The sequence below is a fragment of the Trypanosoma cruzi genome, genomic scaffold, assembly GCF_000209065.1.
Source record: "Trypanosoma cruzi strain CL Brener 1047053517043 genomic scaffold, whole genome shotgun sequence".
Classification (NCBI taxonomy): Eukaryota; Euglenozoa; class Kinetoplastea; order Trypanosomatida; family Trypanosomatidae; genus Trypanosoma; species Trypanosoma cruzi.
In genome coordinates, this window is record NW_001849528.1 from 49,537 (window position 1) to 65,743 (window position 16,207).

The 16,207-nt window shown below is 51.4% G+C and overlaps 5 protein-coding genes across 5 annotated transcripts, besides 19 other annotated features; all 5 read right to left on the reverse strand.

Moving 5' to 3' along the window:
- Positions 1 to 9,997: part of a sequence feature (areas not merged during assembly with more than two copies in the genome that could not be assigned to a particular haplotype) that runs on past the window's edge.
- Tc00.1047053506799.50 (mucin-associated surface protein (MASP), putative) lies at positions 747 to 1,871 on the reverse strand (the record flags this gene model as incomplete). Its single annotated transcript, XM_808469.1, has 1 exon — positions 747 to 1,871. One exon carries the CDS (start codon positions 1,869 to 1,871, stop codon positions 747 to 749), a length of 1,125 nt encoding a protein of 374 aa, XP_813562.1.
- Positions 1,378 to 1,540: a microsatellite.
- Positions 2,179 to 2,199: a sequence feature (AT_rich).
- Tc00.1047053506799.40 (uncharacterized protein) lies at positions 2,892 to 3,482 on the reverse strand (the record flags this gene model as incomplete). The annotated part of the gene is made up of 1 exon (XM_808468.1): positions 2,892 to 3,482. The coding sequence occupies one exon, from the start codon at positions 3,480 to 3,482 to the stop codon at positions 2,892 to 2,894; it is 591 nt and encodes a 196-aa protein (XP_813561.1).
- On the reverse strand, positions 5,794 to 6,945 carry Tc00.1047053506799.30 (mucin-like glycoprotein, putative; the record flags this gene model as incomplete). Its single annotated transcript, XM_808467.1, has 1 exon — positions 5,794 to 6,945. The coding sequence occupies one exon, from the start codon at positions 6,943 to 6,945 to the stop codon at positions 5,794 to 5,796; it is 1,152 nt and encodes a 383-aa protein (XP_813560.1).
- Positions 7,013 to 7,040: a microsatellite.
- Tc00.1047053506799.20 (mucin-like glycoprotein, putative) lies at positions 9,069 to 10,202 on the reverse strand (the record flags this gene model as incomplete). Its single annotated transcript, XM_808466.1, has 1 exon — positions 9,069 to 10,202. The coding sequence occupies one exon, from the start codon at positions 10,200 to 10,202 to the stop codon at positions 9,069 to 9,071; it is 1,134 nt and encodes a 377-aa protein (XP_813559.1).
- Positions 9,998 to 11,091: a sequence feature (haploid, Esmeraldo-like haplotype).
- Positions 10,270 to 10,297: a microsatellite.
- Positions 10,383 to 10,402: a microsatellite.
- Positions 10,820 to 10,848: a microsatellite.
- Positions 11,092 to 11,243: a sequence feature (haploid, non-Esmeraldo-like haplotype).
- Positions 11,182 to 11,251: a sequence feature (T-rich).
- Positions 11,244 to 16,207: a sequence feature (heterozygous, Esmeraldo-like haplotype).
- Positions 11,332 to 11,365: a microsatellite.
- Tc00.1047053506799.10 (fatty acid transporter protein-like, putative) lies at positions 11,477 to 14,671 on the reverse strand (the record flags this gene model as incomplete). Its single annotated transcript, XM_808465.1, has 1 exon — positions 11,477 to 14,671. The coding sequence occupies one exon, from the start codon at positions 14,669 to 14,671 to the stop codon at positions 11,477 to 11,479; it is 3,195 nt and encodes a 1,064-aa protein (XP_813558.1).
- Positions 14,698 to 14,723: a microsatellite.
- Positions 14,771 to 14,814: a sequence feature (A-rich).
- Positions 15,012 to 15,035: a microsatellite.
- Positions 15,226 to 15,247: a microsatellite.
- Positions 15,276 to 15,332: a sequence feature (T-rich).
- Positions 15,455 to 15,488: a microsatellite.
- Positions 16,043 to 16,066: a microsatellite.

A 16,207-nucleotide genomic window follows, 5' to 3' on the forward strand; every position in this document is an offset into this window, starting at 1 on the left:
CACCGTGTCCGCCGCTGATCTCTCCACCGGCCCACGAACACACCGGCCGTTTCCAACACTGTGGATGTGAGCGTGGCCAAAGGCAACCACAAGCGCCAACACACAGGGGCCCATAGTGTCCGCCGTGACCGTCCGCAGCGTGCGTGCGTCCTCAGCGTTTACGCCGCTACACAGCGTGTGCCACATGGTGTGCGTGTCTGCGCATGTGCTTGTGTGCTCGTCAGCGCCTATACTTGCGAAGCAGCTGTGCGGCACAAGGGAATCCAAAGAAAACAACAGCAAAAAAGAAGCGGATAGCACACACACAAATCACTCATATCATCACACACAAACACACACACGCAGCCCGCGGAATGGGTGCTCTCAACCACAAAACAATGAAAAACAAAACAAAAAGCCGAAGCGTGGGACGACCAGCGCACACACTCTCATTGCTCCCGTAAAGCAAAACACACACACAGGGAGAGAGAGAGAGAGAGGTCGCCCACTCAATGCAATAAAAAGAAAACAGAAACAGTTACGGTGCTCCGCCCATGCAGCCAGGCAGGACGGCAGCGGTGCGTGTGGTACAAAAGAGAGCACCAACGGGCCTGCATGGGTGTGCATGCAATATATACAATGGGCACATTATGTGTGTGCTTCGTGGGATGAGGTGAGGGCGAGAGTCCATGCAAGGGGACACACACAGAGAGTGAGTGAAAGACGGGTGTGTGTGCGGGCGGTGCATGGCTCTCTCTCACTCACTCTCACGCGGCCACCACCACAGCAGCAGCCGCACAAGCAACAAGAAGCAAAAGAGGGGAGGTGCTGTGGAAGACCGCGGTGCTGCTGTCGCTGTCGCCATCTTTCGTCACATTTTCTCCTTGGCGTTTTTCTGCTTCCGCGGCAGCCGGAGATGGAGCATTCTCGGGAGTGTCCGTTCCAGTGAATACTTCCCCCTGAAGTGGAGAATGACTGCCATCGGAGGATGACTCAGTTGCTTCTTCTTGACTGCCGGCCGATGTACTCTGTGCGGCAACCGCTGTGGATGCATCGGTGCTCGTAGTGTCATTCTCATCTACTGGCGGTTTTATTTCTTGTTGGGTTTCCGTATTCTGCAATTCCGTACTTGATGCTTCCGTTGAGTTCTCCTCATTGTCTTTTGATTTCGTATTTTGTGTCGCTGGAGGTTTTTGTGTTTTGGATTCCTCCAATTCCTGATTTTCCACTTTTGACTTTTCCAACTTTTCTTGACTTCCGCAATCCGACGCCTCCTCTCCGCAACCCGCATTACTTTTTTCTGAACCAGCAGGAAGACCAAGAGAAACAGCATTAGAATTAGCAGCAGGAAAAGAAGAAGGACCATCAGAAGAAACCGCGGCACCAAGAACATCCGTGGCACCGGAAGAACCAGTATTACCACCAGGACCACCAGTAACACCGGCAGGACCAGTAGGACCAGGAACGCCACCAGGAGCAGGAGGAGCAGGACCAGCAGCACCTGAAACAGCAGGACCACCAGCACCTGGAACAACATTTGGACCAGCAGCAGGAGCAGTAGGGCCCGGAGAACCTCCGCTTCCAACTCCAGAACCAGATTCTGGAGCAGTGTCTGAGGTTGAATTGGTCCCATCCTGAGTAGTAACACTTACCTGCTCAACTTCGGCTTGTATGGCAGGGATAGGCAGTGCTGACCGCAAAGGCGGCATCGGCATGTATTTATTACATCCGTTCGGCACATACGATGTATTCATACCCAACACTCCCGACGCCACACAGCCACCCAGTGCCTTGTTGTCGAGGTCCCTCGCATAAACACCGCCGGCACCGCACCACAGCACGCAGAGGGCACACACCAGCAGCACACGGCCAGTCAACATCATCGCCATCATCACTCCTGTCACTTGCGAGTAGCCTTCAGCACAAACTAATACCCCGCCACCGCACAGTAACAAATGATAGCAGCAGCAACAAACACACAATGAGGCAGTTGGAATTGGTACGACTGCAGAACTCGCACACCGCCCCGCAAACAGAAAGCTAAAAAAAGCAGGAAAAAACACAAAAAACAATGAGTGTCCGGCAGGGCTCCCGGAAACAATGAAGAAAATTCATTCGGCAGAATTTTTATTTCATGCGCTAAGCAGCACAATAAAACGACCTTGTGCTTCTGTACATATTGCCTGCACCAAGAAAAAGAAATTAAAATAAAAATAAAAACTGATTGTACTGCTTCACGAGCCCACACAACATCCCTCACATTTCATGCGGCATCCGGCCTCTTCCTCCAATCCCCGTTCCTGCAGTCCGTGGGACGCACGGCAGCGGAGCCGGCACCGCGTGTGGGCAACAACAAAAAAGAAACACAAAAGAGAGGGAAGCACTTCGCCCATTCCAGTGCACATCAACCGAACATTAAATAATGAGGAGAAAAAAAGGGTACTTATCACTCCAGAGGAAAAAGCATCAAAAAGAACTTTACAAAGAAGAAAAAAGGGAAAAACAGTAACAAAAAAGAAAAAAGGTTTAAAAAGCGATCTGCAAATCATTAAAAAAGAACAGAAAAAACAGTGACATGAAAACCGCAAAGTATGCGGCAAATATCCCCCGTGGGGAGTCACAATTCCACCCTCTTTCGCTCGAAGGACTACCACAACCCCACACAGTTCCAGCAGCAGCAGCAGCAACGCCCGAGACACGCACACACGCGCAGTGCGGTCGCCAGTTGAATCGCGTGGTATCAAATTCACGTCGTCAAACAGGGCGAGGCGGCCGTCTGGACTCACGCCGCTCCAGATCGCGCAGGGTCACATTTCTTGATGCCGTTTTGGTGTTCCGGGGACGTTGTGACCATTCATTCCTCCCGCAATTTCCCAGGAACGTGCTCGCCGCTGCCGTCAACGGCTCCACTCTTACGGGCATCCCTCGAGCCCACTGACATCCTCAACGCGGTGGCGGGGTGCAGTCTTCGTCACGAATGCATTCGGATCCATTTCTATGTTCCGACTCATGGCAATGCTAGGCTTCCTCTTGGGTGGTGTTGGAGCCACGTTTTCTTTCGGATCGGTTGCAATGCGAGGCTTTTTCCTAGACGTGTCGGTCGCAGTGTTGGATGCGGGACTCGGATCGACGGTGTTGGGTGCGTAAGCCGCGGCAGACTGTCGCCAATCCTCGTTTTGACGTGACGGCTCGGCACTGACTTGCGGCGCAGTTGTCTCACCAGATTTTCTCTCATCCTTCCCTTCACGGGGTGGCGGCAACTGACAGATGCCCGTCTGGTCAGCATCGCTGCTCCGTGCAAGCACAGGAATAGTTCCGTCGGAAGAAAATTGACGCCACCACAATTCATAAGGGCCGGCGTATTTATGTGTCGTCACATTCATCGTGAAGGCAACGGTGGCCCCTTCCCCTTTCGTTGCACAGCTGGCAGCACAGTTGTTAGATGTGTGCACCGCATTGGCCACATGAAACACAGCACCCAGCGCACCATTTCTACTATGCATGCGCACATCAAAGCCACTGAAAGTACAATTCTCATGCTGAGCCTCAGCACCGGCAGCAGAAGACTTCGTCCACGCCCACACACACCCCCACGCACGCGATAGCTCAGGCTGCCGTCACTCGGAGCACACGACACATCCACTGCCACAACCACCGTATCCGCATCACCAGATACATGTCCAGGAATCCCAGCCGCCGTAACGCACACGGACGAGAAGCAGCGGCACAAGAGCCCAAGGAACAACACGGCGCCGCACCGTCACCCGTAGTGGAGTCGCTGGAGTCAGTCAGCTGATCTGTGGGACAGAAGAAAAAGAACGGAACAAGAGGGAGAGAAACAGAGCACGGCGGATACAGCGAGAGAGAGCAGACAAAATGAAGAGAGGGCAGCAGGCCAAGCAGCACAGTTCACACACCACGAGACGGCACCCACCACCATCTCCCCCCGCTCATTTCCACAACCCCAAGGAAGTGGCCGAAAGCCCCACGGCCACCACACAACACACACGGCGCAAGCAAACCCTCAGCCATTAATGGCGCGGCGACATGAATTTACACTGCCATCCCGCCCTCAACGGGATGCCGCGCCTCACTCCATGCGGTCACACGCGGTGCACCACACCCGCGGAAAAGGAGACTCGGGCTGCGCACTCCCTCCCTCCTCCCTTCTCCTTACGGCCACGGAAGAGGAAAACAGCCGCCACACGCAGCTGCCAGCATGCACCACAAAAGAAGCATTCAAACCCACTGCAATGTGCATCTTGTGTGCGTGTGTGGTTGTGTGTGCCCGCAGAAGCACAAAGCAAAATATTAGAAAAAAGGGAGCGGAGTATGCGGAGAGACGCACCAAAATGTACAGCGGAGGTGCATGGCGGAAACAACAACAACAAGAAGACCGCTCAAACTCATGACTGCACTGCAGCCCAAGCAGTGGCAACCCAGACAAAATTTATTTAAAACCAATCAAACGCTCCCCCTTCATCCCATACAAACTCCACCGCACAAAATAATTATATTAGAAAAGAAACCGTCCATCACTGTTCCACACAAATTTAAAAGTAAGAAAATTCGCCTGGCTGCCGTGTGGCCCCACCAAACTGTCTGCATATATTTTGCCCACAAAAGAAAATTAAAAGTATATTTACATTTCTTTCGGGTGTCTGACCCTCTGTGTGCCCGCACATCGTTTACATTTCATGGCGTCATCTGCGCGTTGCTGCTCCCCTCAGCCCTTTCATCGGCGCGTGAGGGCGGCCCGCAGCGCACAGTCACTCTTCTTGTGTGTGTGGGGGGCGAGAGAAGCATGAAAAAACATGACGGCAGTCGCGTCTCTCCATCGGGAGAGTGAGCGCAGCAAAAGAAAACAAAACATCGGGGGGAAAGAAATGCTCGCAAGACAGGCCACGAAGGAAATGCCGGCGCGTAAAATAAACACGCAAAGCACGAAAGAATTCATTTAAAGAGCGGCAGGGCGTGGCTGTGTGTGTGTGTGTGGCGCTGCGGGTGTCTGCCCGCCCTGGCCGCAAGGAAAACAAAACAGGAGGGAAAGAAATGTGTGCTCCGCCCCACCGGCCCTCGTCGCACGTACACACGTCGCGGCCCCTCCTCATGCGTGCAGCAGGCGAGGCGCACAGGGCCGTCGTCATGAGCGTGTCGGTGGGTGTGCGAGTGGAGCAGTTGGGCGGGAAACACACGGCACCCCTCACAGGAAGAGCGCAGCAGGAAACAATTACAAAGGGGAAGAGAAAAAACCGTCCATAGTGGTTGCCCTAAAGCAACAAGCAAAAGAAGAGAAATGATTTGCAAGAAAAAAGCAATACAATATATAGAAAAAGCAACGAGAAATTTAAAAAGAAAACAAAAGAAAGTTGAGAGTCCAGAAGAACTCCCGAGGGGCGAAAAAAAAAGGAAAAGAAACATCTCTCAGCAAAAGTTTTCATTTCACGTGTCCCAAAAACACAGGGGAATGGGTGTGGGCGTACATTGCCCGCACACAAATAAGTGATGAAGCATGAGAAAAGATCGCATTCCTCCACCAGCCCACACAACAACCCTCACATCCCATGCGGCATCCGGCCCGCTCCTCCACTCCTCGTTTGTGCAGTCCGTGGGACGCACAGCAGCGAGGCCGGCACCGCGTGTGGGTGGCAGAAGCAAACAAAAGAAGGAACTCGTCATCCACGACGGTGTACAGCAACCAGACAGTGGAAAAAAGACATAGCAAAAACACTTCCTAAATTGAGGTGGAGGATTTGCCCACAGGGCGTCAGGCAGAATAGACACACACATACAGGGGACGAGTCGCACCTTTCATCATTCGTGTGTGGCTGCTCCGCACCGCTGCCCAGCGGCACATGCAAGGGCGGTCAGCAGCAGCAGTGGTGTGTGCACCCACGCAGTGGCGATGGCGCTGCTGTCCGACGTGCCGGGACCCTGCGCTCCAGTGGTGGCACTGTTGTTGGCCTCCTTCGTATATGTCGGTTTACCGGACTGTGAGGCAGCACCGGCCGTGGCTGCACCGGAGGCCCCACCATTGCCGCTGGCGGGAGTGGCTGAGGGTGTTTGCGTCGTCCCGGATGCATCCGTTCTGCCAACCCCCTCGCCTGTTGGCAGCTGCGAAGTGTTACCGGCTTGTGGGTCCGCTGGGGATATCCTCTGCTCAATAGTCTGTGCCGATGATGAGGCCCCACTCGCAGCTGAACTCGAACTGCCTGCAGCCTGCCCCGCTGCGGGTGCCTCCACTGCTGTCACTTGTGCTGCCGACGTTGCTGCAGCGGCCTCTGGAGATCCACCGTTAGCCTTCACAGGTGTCCTTTCAGCAGGAGTTTTTAACGGACAGACGCCTGAGGTGCTAACCGCAGAGTCTTTCGGAGGATTAGTTCTTTTGTTTTTTTCCCACTCCTTGTACACACCACTTTCGTTATTCGTCGGAAATTCCATCGTAAACGCGGTTTTATCCGAATCAGATGAAGTGCAGGATTCATTACATTTTGCAGCCGAGTACATCTGTTCGGCCGAGAGGCACAGTAACTCACCGACACGGCCGGGATCCTCAATTACCGTATCAAAAAGAACACCAACTTCGTCAGACGTAACAATTACAGTGCGTTCTTCAGTGCCTTCCTCATCAACATAATAGCTTACAGCGATCTCATCAACAGTGTAGCCTCCACCACTCTCCTTATCAACAGTGTAGTCATGAGCGCCCTGTGGGAGCGCACACTTATTCCATTTTATCTGGCCGGGAAAGCGCCATTGCAACTTATTCTCACTGTCCGCACACGAGACCTCCACCGACACGTTCACGGCAGAGGTACCGGAATACAACTCAGTTGATTGTACAGCAGTCCCCGTCGCAGCCGCAGCCGCCACGCACACAGAAGCGCAGCAGCACAACAGCGCGAGGGACAACAGGGCGCACACCTCACGGCGCAGCGCAGTCGCCTTCATCACAGTAGCCATCATCCTTCCTAGTGTTGCTGGGGTCAGTCCGCTGATCCGCACACGGAGCGGGGAAGTGAAAGACAGAACAAGAGGGAAAGAGAGAGAGGGAGAGAGAGGCGCAGCATGGACACACGCACAAAGAGAGCACACAGCATGGCAAGAGGCAGCCACAGCCCACACAGTCCACAGACTGCGAGACCACACACACACACACTGCCAGCAGTCACCCACTATGGACAAGAATGAGAGATCCACAACCTCATCCTCCTCCATCCCATTCTCACAGCCAACGGATATGGCCACGTCCCCGCAGCCAGCACAAGGCGCCCACACCCAAACCACCAGCCACACGTCGAAGCGGATCCCCAACCATCCACGACGCGGCGACATGAATTTACACTGCCATCCCGCCCTCAACGGGATGCCGCGCCTCACTCCATGCGGTCACACGCGGTGCACCACACCCGCGGAAAAGGAGACTCGGGCTGCGCACTCCCTCCCTCCTCCCTTCTCCTTACGGCCACGGAAGAGGAAAACAGCCGCCACACGCAGCTGCCAGCATGCACCACAAAAGAAGCATTCAAACCCACTGCAATGTGCATCTTGTGTGCGTGTGTGCCCGCAGAAGCACAAAGCAAAATATTAGAAAAAAGGGAGCGGAGTATGCGGAGAGACGCACCAAAATGTACAGCGGAGGTGCATGGCGGAAACAACAACAAGAAGAAGACCGCTCAAACTCATGACTGCACTGCAGCCCAAGCAGTGGCAACCCAGACAAAATTTATTTAAAACCAATCAAACGCTCCCCCTTCATCCCATACAAACTCCACCGCACAAAATAATTATATTAGAAAAGAAACCGTCCATCACTGTTCCACACAAATTTAAAAGTAAGAAAATTCGCCTGGCTGCCGTGTGGCCCCACCAAACTGTCTGCATATATTTTGCCCACAAAAGAAAATTAAAAGGATATTTACATTTCTTTCGGGTGTCTGACCCTCTGTGTGCCCGCACATCGTTTACATTTCATGGCGTCATCTGCGCGTTGCTGCTCCCCTCAGCCCTTTCATCGGCGCGTGAGGGCGGCCCGCAGCGCACAGTCACTCTTCTTGTGTGTGTGGGGGGCGAGAGAAGCATGAAAAAACATGACGGCAGTCGCGTCTCTCCATCGGGAGAGTGAGCGCAGCAAAAGAAAAAAAAACATCGGGGAGAAAGAAATGCTCGCAAGACAGGCCCCGAAAGAAATGCCGGCGCGCAAAATAAACACGCAAAGCACGAAAGAATTCATTTAAAGAGCGGCAGGGTGTGGCTGTGTGTGTGTGTGTGGCGCTGCGGGTGTCTGCCCGCCCTGGCCGCAAGAAAACAAAACAGGAGGGAAAGAAATGTGTGCTCCGCCCCACCGGCCCTCGTCGCACGCCCACACGTCGCGGCCCCTCCTCATGCGTGCAGCAGGCGAGGCGCACAGGGCCGTCGTCATGAGCGTGTCGGTGGGTGTGCGAGTGGAGCGGTTGGGCGGGAAACACATGGCACCCCTCACAGGAAGAGCGCAGCAGGAAACAATTACAAAGTAGGAAAGAAAAAAAACGTCCATGGTGGTTGCCCTAAAGCAACAAGCAAAAGAAGGGAAATGATTTGCAAGAAAAAAGCAATACAATATAAAGAAAAAGCAACGAGAAATTTAAAAAGAAAACAAAAGAAAGTTGAGAGTCCAGAAGAACTCCCGAGAGGCGAAAAAAAAAGAAAAGAAACATCTCTCAGCAAAAGTTTTCATTTCACGTGTCCCCAAAACACAGGGGAATGGGTGTGGGCGTACATTGCCCGCACAAAAATAAGTGATGAAGCATGAGAAAAGATCGCATTCCTCCACCAGCCCACACAACAACCCTCACATCCCATGCGGCATCCGGCCTGCTCCTCCACTCCTCGTTTGTGCAGTCCGTGGGACGCACAGCAGCGAGGCCGGCACCGCGTGTGGGTGGCAGAAGCAAACAAAAGAGGGAACTCGTCATCCACGACGGTGTACAGCAACCAGACAGTGGAAAAAAGACATAGCAAAAACATTTCCTAAATTGAGGTGGAGGATTTGCCCACAGGGCGTCAGGCAGAATAGACACACACATACAGGGGACGAGTCGCACCTTTCATCATTCGTGTGTGGCTGCTCCGCACCGCTGCCCAGCGGCACATGCAAGGGCGGTCAGCAGCAGCAGCAGTGGTGTGTGCACCCACGCAGTGGCGATGGCGCTGCTGTCCGACGTGCCGGGACCCTGCGCTCCAGTGGTGGCACTGTTGTTGGCCTCCTTCGTATATGTCGGTTTACCGGACTGTGAGGCAGCACCGGCCGTGGCAGCACCGGAGGCCCCACCATTGCCGCTGGCGGGAGTGGCTGAGGGTGTTTGCGTCGTCCCGGATGCATCCGTTCTGCCAACCCCTTCGCCTGTTGGCAGCTGCGAAGTGTTACCGGCTTGTGGGTCCGCTGGGGATATCCCCTGTTCAATAGTCTGTGCCGATGATGAGGCCCCACTCGCAGCTGAACTCGAACTGCCTGCCGCCTGCCCCGCTGCGGGTGTCTCCACCGCTGTCACTTGTGCTGTCGACGCCGCTGCAGCGGCCTCTGGAGATCCACCGTTAGCCTTCACAGGTGCCTCCTCAGCAGGAGTTTTTAACGGACAGACGCCTGGGTTGCTAACCGCAGCAGAATTAGAAGACTTATTATATTCCAGCCACTTCTTGTACACACCACTTTCTTTATCCGTCAAATATTCCATCGTAAACGCGATTGTTTCCACACCGGCGGACTTGCAGGATTCATTACATTTTGCAGCCGAGTACATCTGTTCGGCCGAGAGGCACAGTAACTCACCGACAAGGCTGGGTTCCTCACTTGAAGAATCCAAAATAATAACAACAACACTGTCAGAGTGTTCAGTGTATTGAACGGCGCTTTGCTGACCGTCAGTCTTTCCAATGACAGTAGAGTATCCAGTGCTCCCCTGATCAACATTGTAGTCATGAGCGCCCTGTACGAGTGCACACGTATTCCAATCTTTCTGGCCGGGAAAGCGCCATTGCAACTTCTTGTTACTGTCCGCACACGAGACCTCCACCGACACGTTCACGGCAGGCCCTCCGGAATACAACTCAGTTGATTGTACAGCAGTCCCCGTCGCAGCCGCAGCCGCCACGCACACAGAAGCGCAGCAGCACAACAGCGCGAGGGACAACAGGGCGCACACCTCACGGCGCAGCGCAGTCGTCGTCATCACAGTAGTCATCATCCTTCCTAGTGTTGCTGGGGTCAGTCCGCTGATCCGCACACGGAGCGGGGAAGTGAAAGACAGAACAAGAGGGAAAGAGAGAGAGGGAGAGAGAGGCGCAGCATGGACACACGCACAAAGAGAGCACACAGCATGGCAAGAGGCAGCCACAGCCCACACAGTCCACAGACTGCGAGACCGCACACACACACACACACACATGCAAATATATATATTTATATATGTGCGTTCAGCAGCCAATAGAGGGCCCAAGGCGGTTCCGCACAACACATGACTTGTCGAGAAGAAAGGCCGGGGTTTCTGAGAGCGTCCCTCACAACGTACCCCTCACGGCAAGTCGTACGGTGGCAGCTTACGCGGCTGGATGGCACCTTTTTTTTTTTTTTTCCTCCCCTCCCGCCTACACAAAAAAGAGGAAGAGCCCACCAATGTGCGGTGACTGCTTGGGTTCAACTTACCCAACACCCCTCCACACTTCAGAGAAGTTTTCTTTTCCCCTAGTGCTCGTACACCAACACCAAACAAATGTACTCGCAAGACGCACACAAAAACAACAACAACAAACAGGCTCGCCTTAAAGTCACAAATTGGCAGTCATTAAAATGTCTCCTAAACCGAAAAAAAAAAGAAAAAAAAAAGAAAAAAATCCCCCTCGTTGAGGGCAGTAGTATTCGTCATATTATTATTATTAGTAGCAGAAGCAGCAGCTGGAGGTGGAATGAAGGAAGTAAAGAAAGCCGTTCTCGCTGCCTTTTCTTAATTTCTTCCAAAAGGGAAAAGAAAAACCAAAACAGTTCATTCAAGCGTTAAATAAATCGAGATATACCGACAATCCACTCTTTCCAGCGGTTATTTATCTTCAACCTGGGCGCAGATCCCCCTCCACAGGCTTCTAAAAGGAGAAGGATGATATCATGATGCATGCCTAGCGGACACATGTTGGAACAGAGCATTCTTTTTCGGGAACTACCACGGGAATAAAAGGAAGAAAAAAGAAAAGGAAAAAGAGAAAAAAACAAAAAACAAAAAACAAAAAAAAAAAAAAAAAAGGACGTGTCACATGATTGAGGAAACGGTGACCAATTGCGGCGCATGATTTCCCTAAAAAAGAATAACGTTTCAAATACTCACAACAACAACAACAATAATAATAATAAAATCAAATATTTCATCGGTATGTGCACATGTAAGCAGAACACTCAATAAAAACAACAACAACAACAACGTACATACACGATGAAACACAATAAAAAAAAAATGTATGAGGATTGAAGTTACCACCCGCAATGCTGAAGGTCCTCGCCAAGTGTCATGAGTGTCCTTGAATTCAACGGCACATATCCACACGTGAGAGATGGGGGAAACGGCTCCACCCCCAGCGCCGTCACGAGATCTCTTTTTGTCACCAGAACGTACACCCTTGGAGGAGCGGACTCATTCGATGTAAAGGCAAACCTGTAGCCCTCGCCGACAAGTACATTTCGTCGGTATTTGAACGTGGTGGTGGTGTGGGCTCCGTGATTGGTTTGGCTGTTACCTGCTTGGCTGGATGAGTCGCCACTTACCGTGGACATTTGACTTTGGTGTTGCTGCTGCTTTCGGCTACTTCCCCCCTCAACATCTTCCTTCGTTTTACCGTCTATTCGCACGCATACGGGAATGGCGTAGCCTGGCAGGGCGGCGGAACCACCATTCGCTCCAGAGAGCAGGCCGTGCAGTTCATTCTGCAGGAATAATTTCTCGTCATGAAGTGTCATCAGCAGGAGGTTGGCGTTGATCTCTTCCTGGGAGGCCGACGATCCCAGGCGGGCTGCCTCTAACGGTGTGAGCGACAACTTCACCATGCCCGCACGCCCCTCGCGGCCGGGGATTTCGACGCCGTACACAACAGCGTCCCGCACCGCTGCTAGCCGTCCCACCACGCCGTTCATGATGTCCATCACTTCCGTCGTGGACACATTTTCGCCTTTCCAGCGGAATGTTTCGCCGACGCGATCCACAAACGAGACAAACCCCATCGCGTCAAACCTCACGAGGTCACCTGAAAGGAAATAGGCATCGTTTTTCCGAAGGATACCTCTAATCACATTCTTCCGCGTCTCCGCGTCACTGTGGTACCCGTCAAAGCGTCGGAGCCCAAACATATCAAAGCCCTGAATGATTTCACCGACAATCTCGCCCGTCTCGCCCACGCTGCAGTACGCACCCTTCCCTTTCGGAGAACGGCGCCACACCTCACCCCGCTCGAAATCGTACTTTAAAACACGGAACGGAAACAACGGATTAAACTGTGTGGAGAGCCAACGGATTGGCGCAGGAAAGAGCGGCAGGTGCCCCACGACGCCTGGAATGTCGAAGAGGTTAAGAAGAAATATATTTCCCTCCGTTGAGCTGTAAAACTCCACAACTTGCCCGATGCCGAGAAGTTTCTTACACTCTTCCCAGATGTCACGGCGCAAGCCATTACCGAAAGCAAAGGGGACCACCCATCGATCTTCCTTTTCTCTTTGTCTCTCAACGTCGTCTTGGATGCTGCCGCCGTCAAGGCCATTGAGGGGTTCGGTTGTCTCACCAGCGGTGGCGAGAGGACCATCCACTTTTTTCTTCTCATGGTGCAGCGCATAACGAAGTATTTCCCCAATGTACTGAAAAACAGTGACACGGTACTGTTGCAAGTCTTGTGTGAATCGAGAGGCGCTGAACTTACTGCGGATAATCATTCGGGCAGTCGGTGCCAGCCGCGGTTTCTTCCGCCGCTCACCTGCTTTTTTGCAAACACCTTGTGGCTCGAATTGATACGACGCAACAGAACCTGCTGCACGTTGCTGTACCTGTAAGGCTTGCAGAAGGTGCCCAATACAAAAGACGCACCCCACTGTGTGATACATCGGCAGACAGTTGTACACTGTGAGAACATTAAGTTCTTCGTCAAAGGATGGATAATCACATGAAAAAAACCGTTTAAACCTAAACCAACAACCACCTTCCTCGCGTCCAATGTTTTTTCTCTTGTGTTGCCTCAACAGAATCTCCTTCGTTTTCTCTCGCTGCGGAAGCACGGAGGAAAGGAATATGGCGGCAAAGAACCTCAAGTGACTGAATCGCGCCGCCTTGGGAAGTCCAGTCGTTCCAGAAGTGTAAATGTGCAACACCGGCATCACCGAACGAAACCGCAAAAGGGCCTTCTTTGTAACCTTCCGTATACGGGAGGCGTGTTGCTTCCACTGCTTCTCAGACGGTGCCGGTTCGCATACAGCCGGGGGAAAGGAAGAGATGCGCTCTGCCAGAATGGGGAACAAGCACGGCTGCGGCTCTAGTTGGTAGGGATGCACCACGAGATCAAACAAGTCCAAGGCCGTGGCATTGCTTTGCACACTGCATCGCTGCGCTTCATTGAAACGCCGCATCTCTTCGAGCATCCACGGCATCATTCCCTTCGTTGCCACCGGGGCACCTGGTGATGTTCCTCGCCAGAGAAACATCCTCTTGACACACGATGGAAGCACCACCGTCCTCCCTTTCTCTTTCGGTTGCCCTGTTATTTCCTGCGGTTCTCTCTCTACAGACTGGACCTCTTCATCGGGAAAAAGGAGCGGCACATACTTCTCATCCAGTACCAGAATCTCCGGCGCGGCACACTCCAGGGCGTGAAACAACATCCGATGGTTCGCGAGATTTGTGTTAATGAGGGCTGTGCTGCAATGATGATAAACCGTACTTCTCTTTGCCTCGTTACTCCTGTTGTTCTCCTCGTCCTCGTTTTCACTCCGTGGCCGCCTCCCTTCGTTATAGAGGGCATCCAGAAAGGTCATCCAAACACTCGCCTCAGATACAGCCATCCAGATGAGGTTAAATTCGGGAGAGTTGTCAAGCATTAGGGCAAGTGCATGAGGCCTCAGTTCCAAATGGGTACTATGAGAGGTCCTGGTGCACTTGGAGGGAGCAGGAGCAGCAGCATGTGTCAACCAGTACCACTCCCACGCCAAAGCCTCACTTAACAAATCCGTTAACCGCGTTGCCTCATCATACGTCACTTTTAATGGGGCACCACAAAGCTTCATTTTTGGGACGGCCGCATCTGTTGTCGCCATCTCAAACACCACCTGATGTTCCCGCTGCGCACAAGCGACAAATTGTGACTGCCTCCTAAATGCCTTGAGAAGTGTCATGCTTACGGACTGCCCATGTGTGATCTCTGCCATAGCGGCAACATCATGAAGTAAAGGAACGATGTGCTCGTTAATACCATCCGGAACAATAGAGTTCTCCTTCTTCTTCCAGCAATTGCAGCACGGCACAATCAATTTCCATGCATCCTTACAAATTAACTTTGCGTTCCGCATAGAGTTTCTTGCCTGCACGGCACCCAAAGAGCATCCCAGTTTTATATACTCAGCCGTCGTGATGTATGCGTAATGCGACATGATAACCCAATTCCATCTTCCTACCGTATTGACGGTGGTCGCCATCTCTTCCCTCCTGCAGTTTACCTAAGATATATATATATATATATATATATATCTTGGTGTTCTTCTTTTTATTTTTTGTTAATTCGATTTGGGCTCCTATTTTTTTCTCTTATTCTTTTATTTTATTATTTTTTTCTTTCTTTACCCGGCACCAGATCAATCCTAGATTCGACCACACATTACTAAAGGAAGAAACATAAAACAACAACAACAACAAACAAGAAAATACCCACAAATCACCCATTAGAATTTACATTGTACGCAAGAAGCCACATGCACGCATGTATAAACGTCACAAGTGTGTTATTTAGATGGGAAGATTCATTAGAGTAGTAACTAAAACAACAACAAAAACAACAACAACGCAGAATAATCTCCGTGGGCATTTTTGTCTTGTCATTACTTCTTTTCTTATACTTTGATCTCACAAAATACGTGTTTTATTTTCCTTTTTGATTGGTGTTACTTCCATTTTCTTTTTTCTTTTTTCTCTCTCTCTTTCCCTTTGCCTTCTCTTGTTGTCCCTGCAGGAAACCGGCAGTTGGTGGCCAGAGCACACACACACACACACACACAGAGATGTTGAGGGAAAGCATGTCAATACAAAAGGAAAATGAACCAAAGAAAAGGAGGAAAAACAAAACCAAAAAAAAAAAAAAAATCGATGCAGACCATCCAGCCATATATATATTCATTTGTTTGCTTTGCCCCCTTTTCCACGTGCGACCACACGCATCTCTCTTCGTGTATACAACTCTCTCTCTCTCTCTGTGTGTGTGTGTGTTTTTTTTTTTTTTTTTAATTTTTATTTTTTTTTCCTTGATCGGTTTCTCAGTTTCCCTTCTCTGTGTGGCGGCATTCTTCAATGACTACTGAAAGGGCTGAAAGCCGCCTGCAGCGGGTGTGTAAACTCCAGCAGCGCCACGGCCCCGTCCCCCGCGCCCACCACCACCACCACCTCCTCTGTTACTACGGTGCATCATTGCGCCGCCGGCCATCATTCCCATAAGGGCCATCATGGCCTGGTATGGATCTGCTGCTGCTGCTACACCACCACCGCGTCCTCCTCTGCCGCCGCGTGCCCTATCTGGGCGAAAGGCAGAGCGCTTTTTCGTCACCTACAGAGGACCACACACATGCATACGCGTACAAAGAAAAGAAAGAAGAAGAAGCAAAAGAGTCTCAGTTTCAGCCAATGTGCAACAGAAAGGGAAAAAAAGTTTATGTGAGAGAGGAGGAAACGAAGGAGGCAAAACAGTGATTGTATATGCGTGCGTGTGTGTTTGTCTTTACCTGAAAGAGTGTAAAAGGCGGCTCTTGACCGCGTTTGTGCCATGATAATATCTAACAGTTATTTTTTTCTATGTGTGCTTCTTTTTTTTTTTTTTTTTTTTTGTAGATGAGGACCTATATAAAATTCATTCATGTCTTTTTTCATTTTTGTTGTTGATTTTTTTTTTTTCCATTTTTTATTTGTATGTGTGGCTGCGCCCCATCGTTGTTTTAATGTCCTTTGTTTCCTTTTTTTTTTTTTTA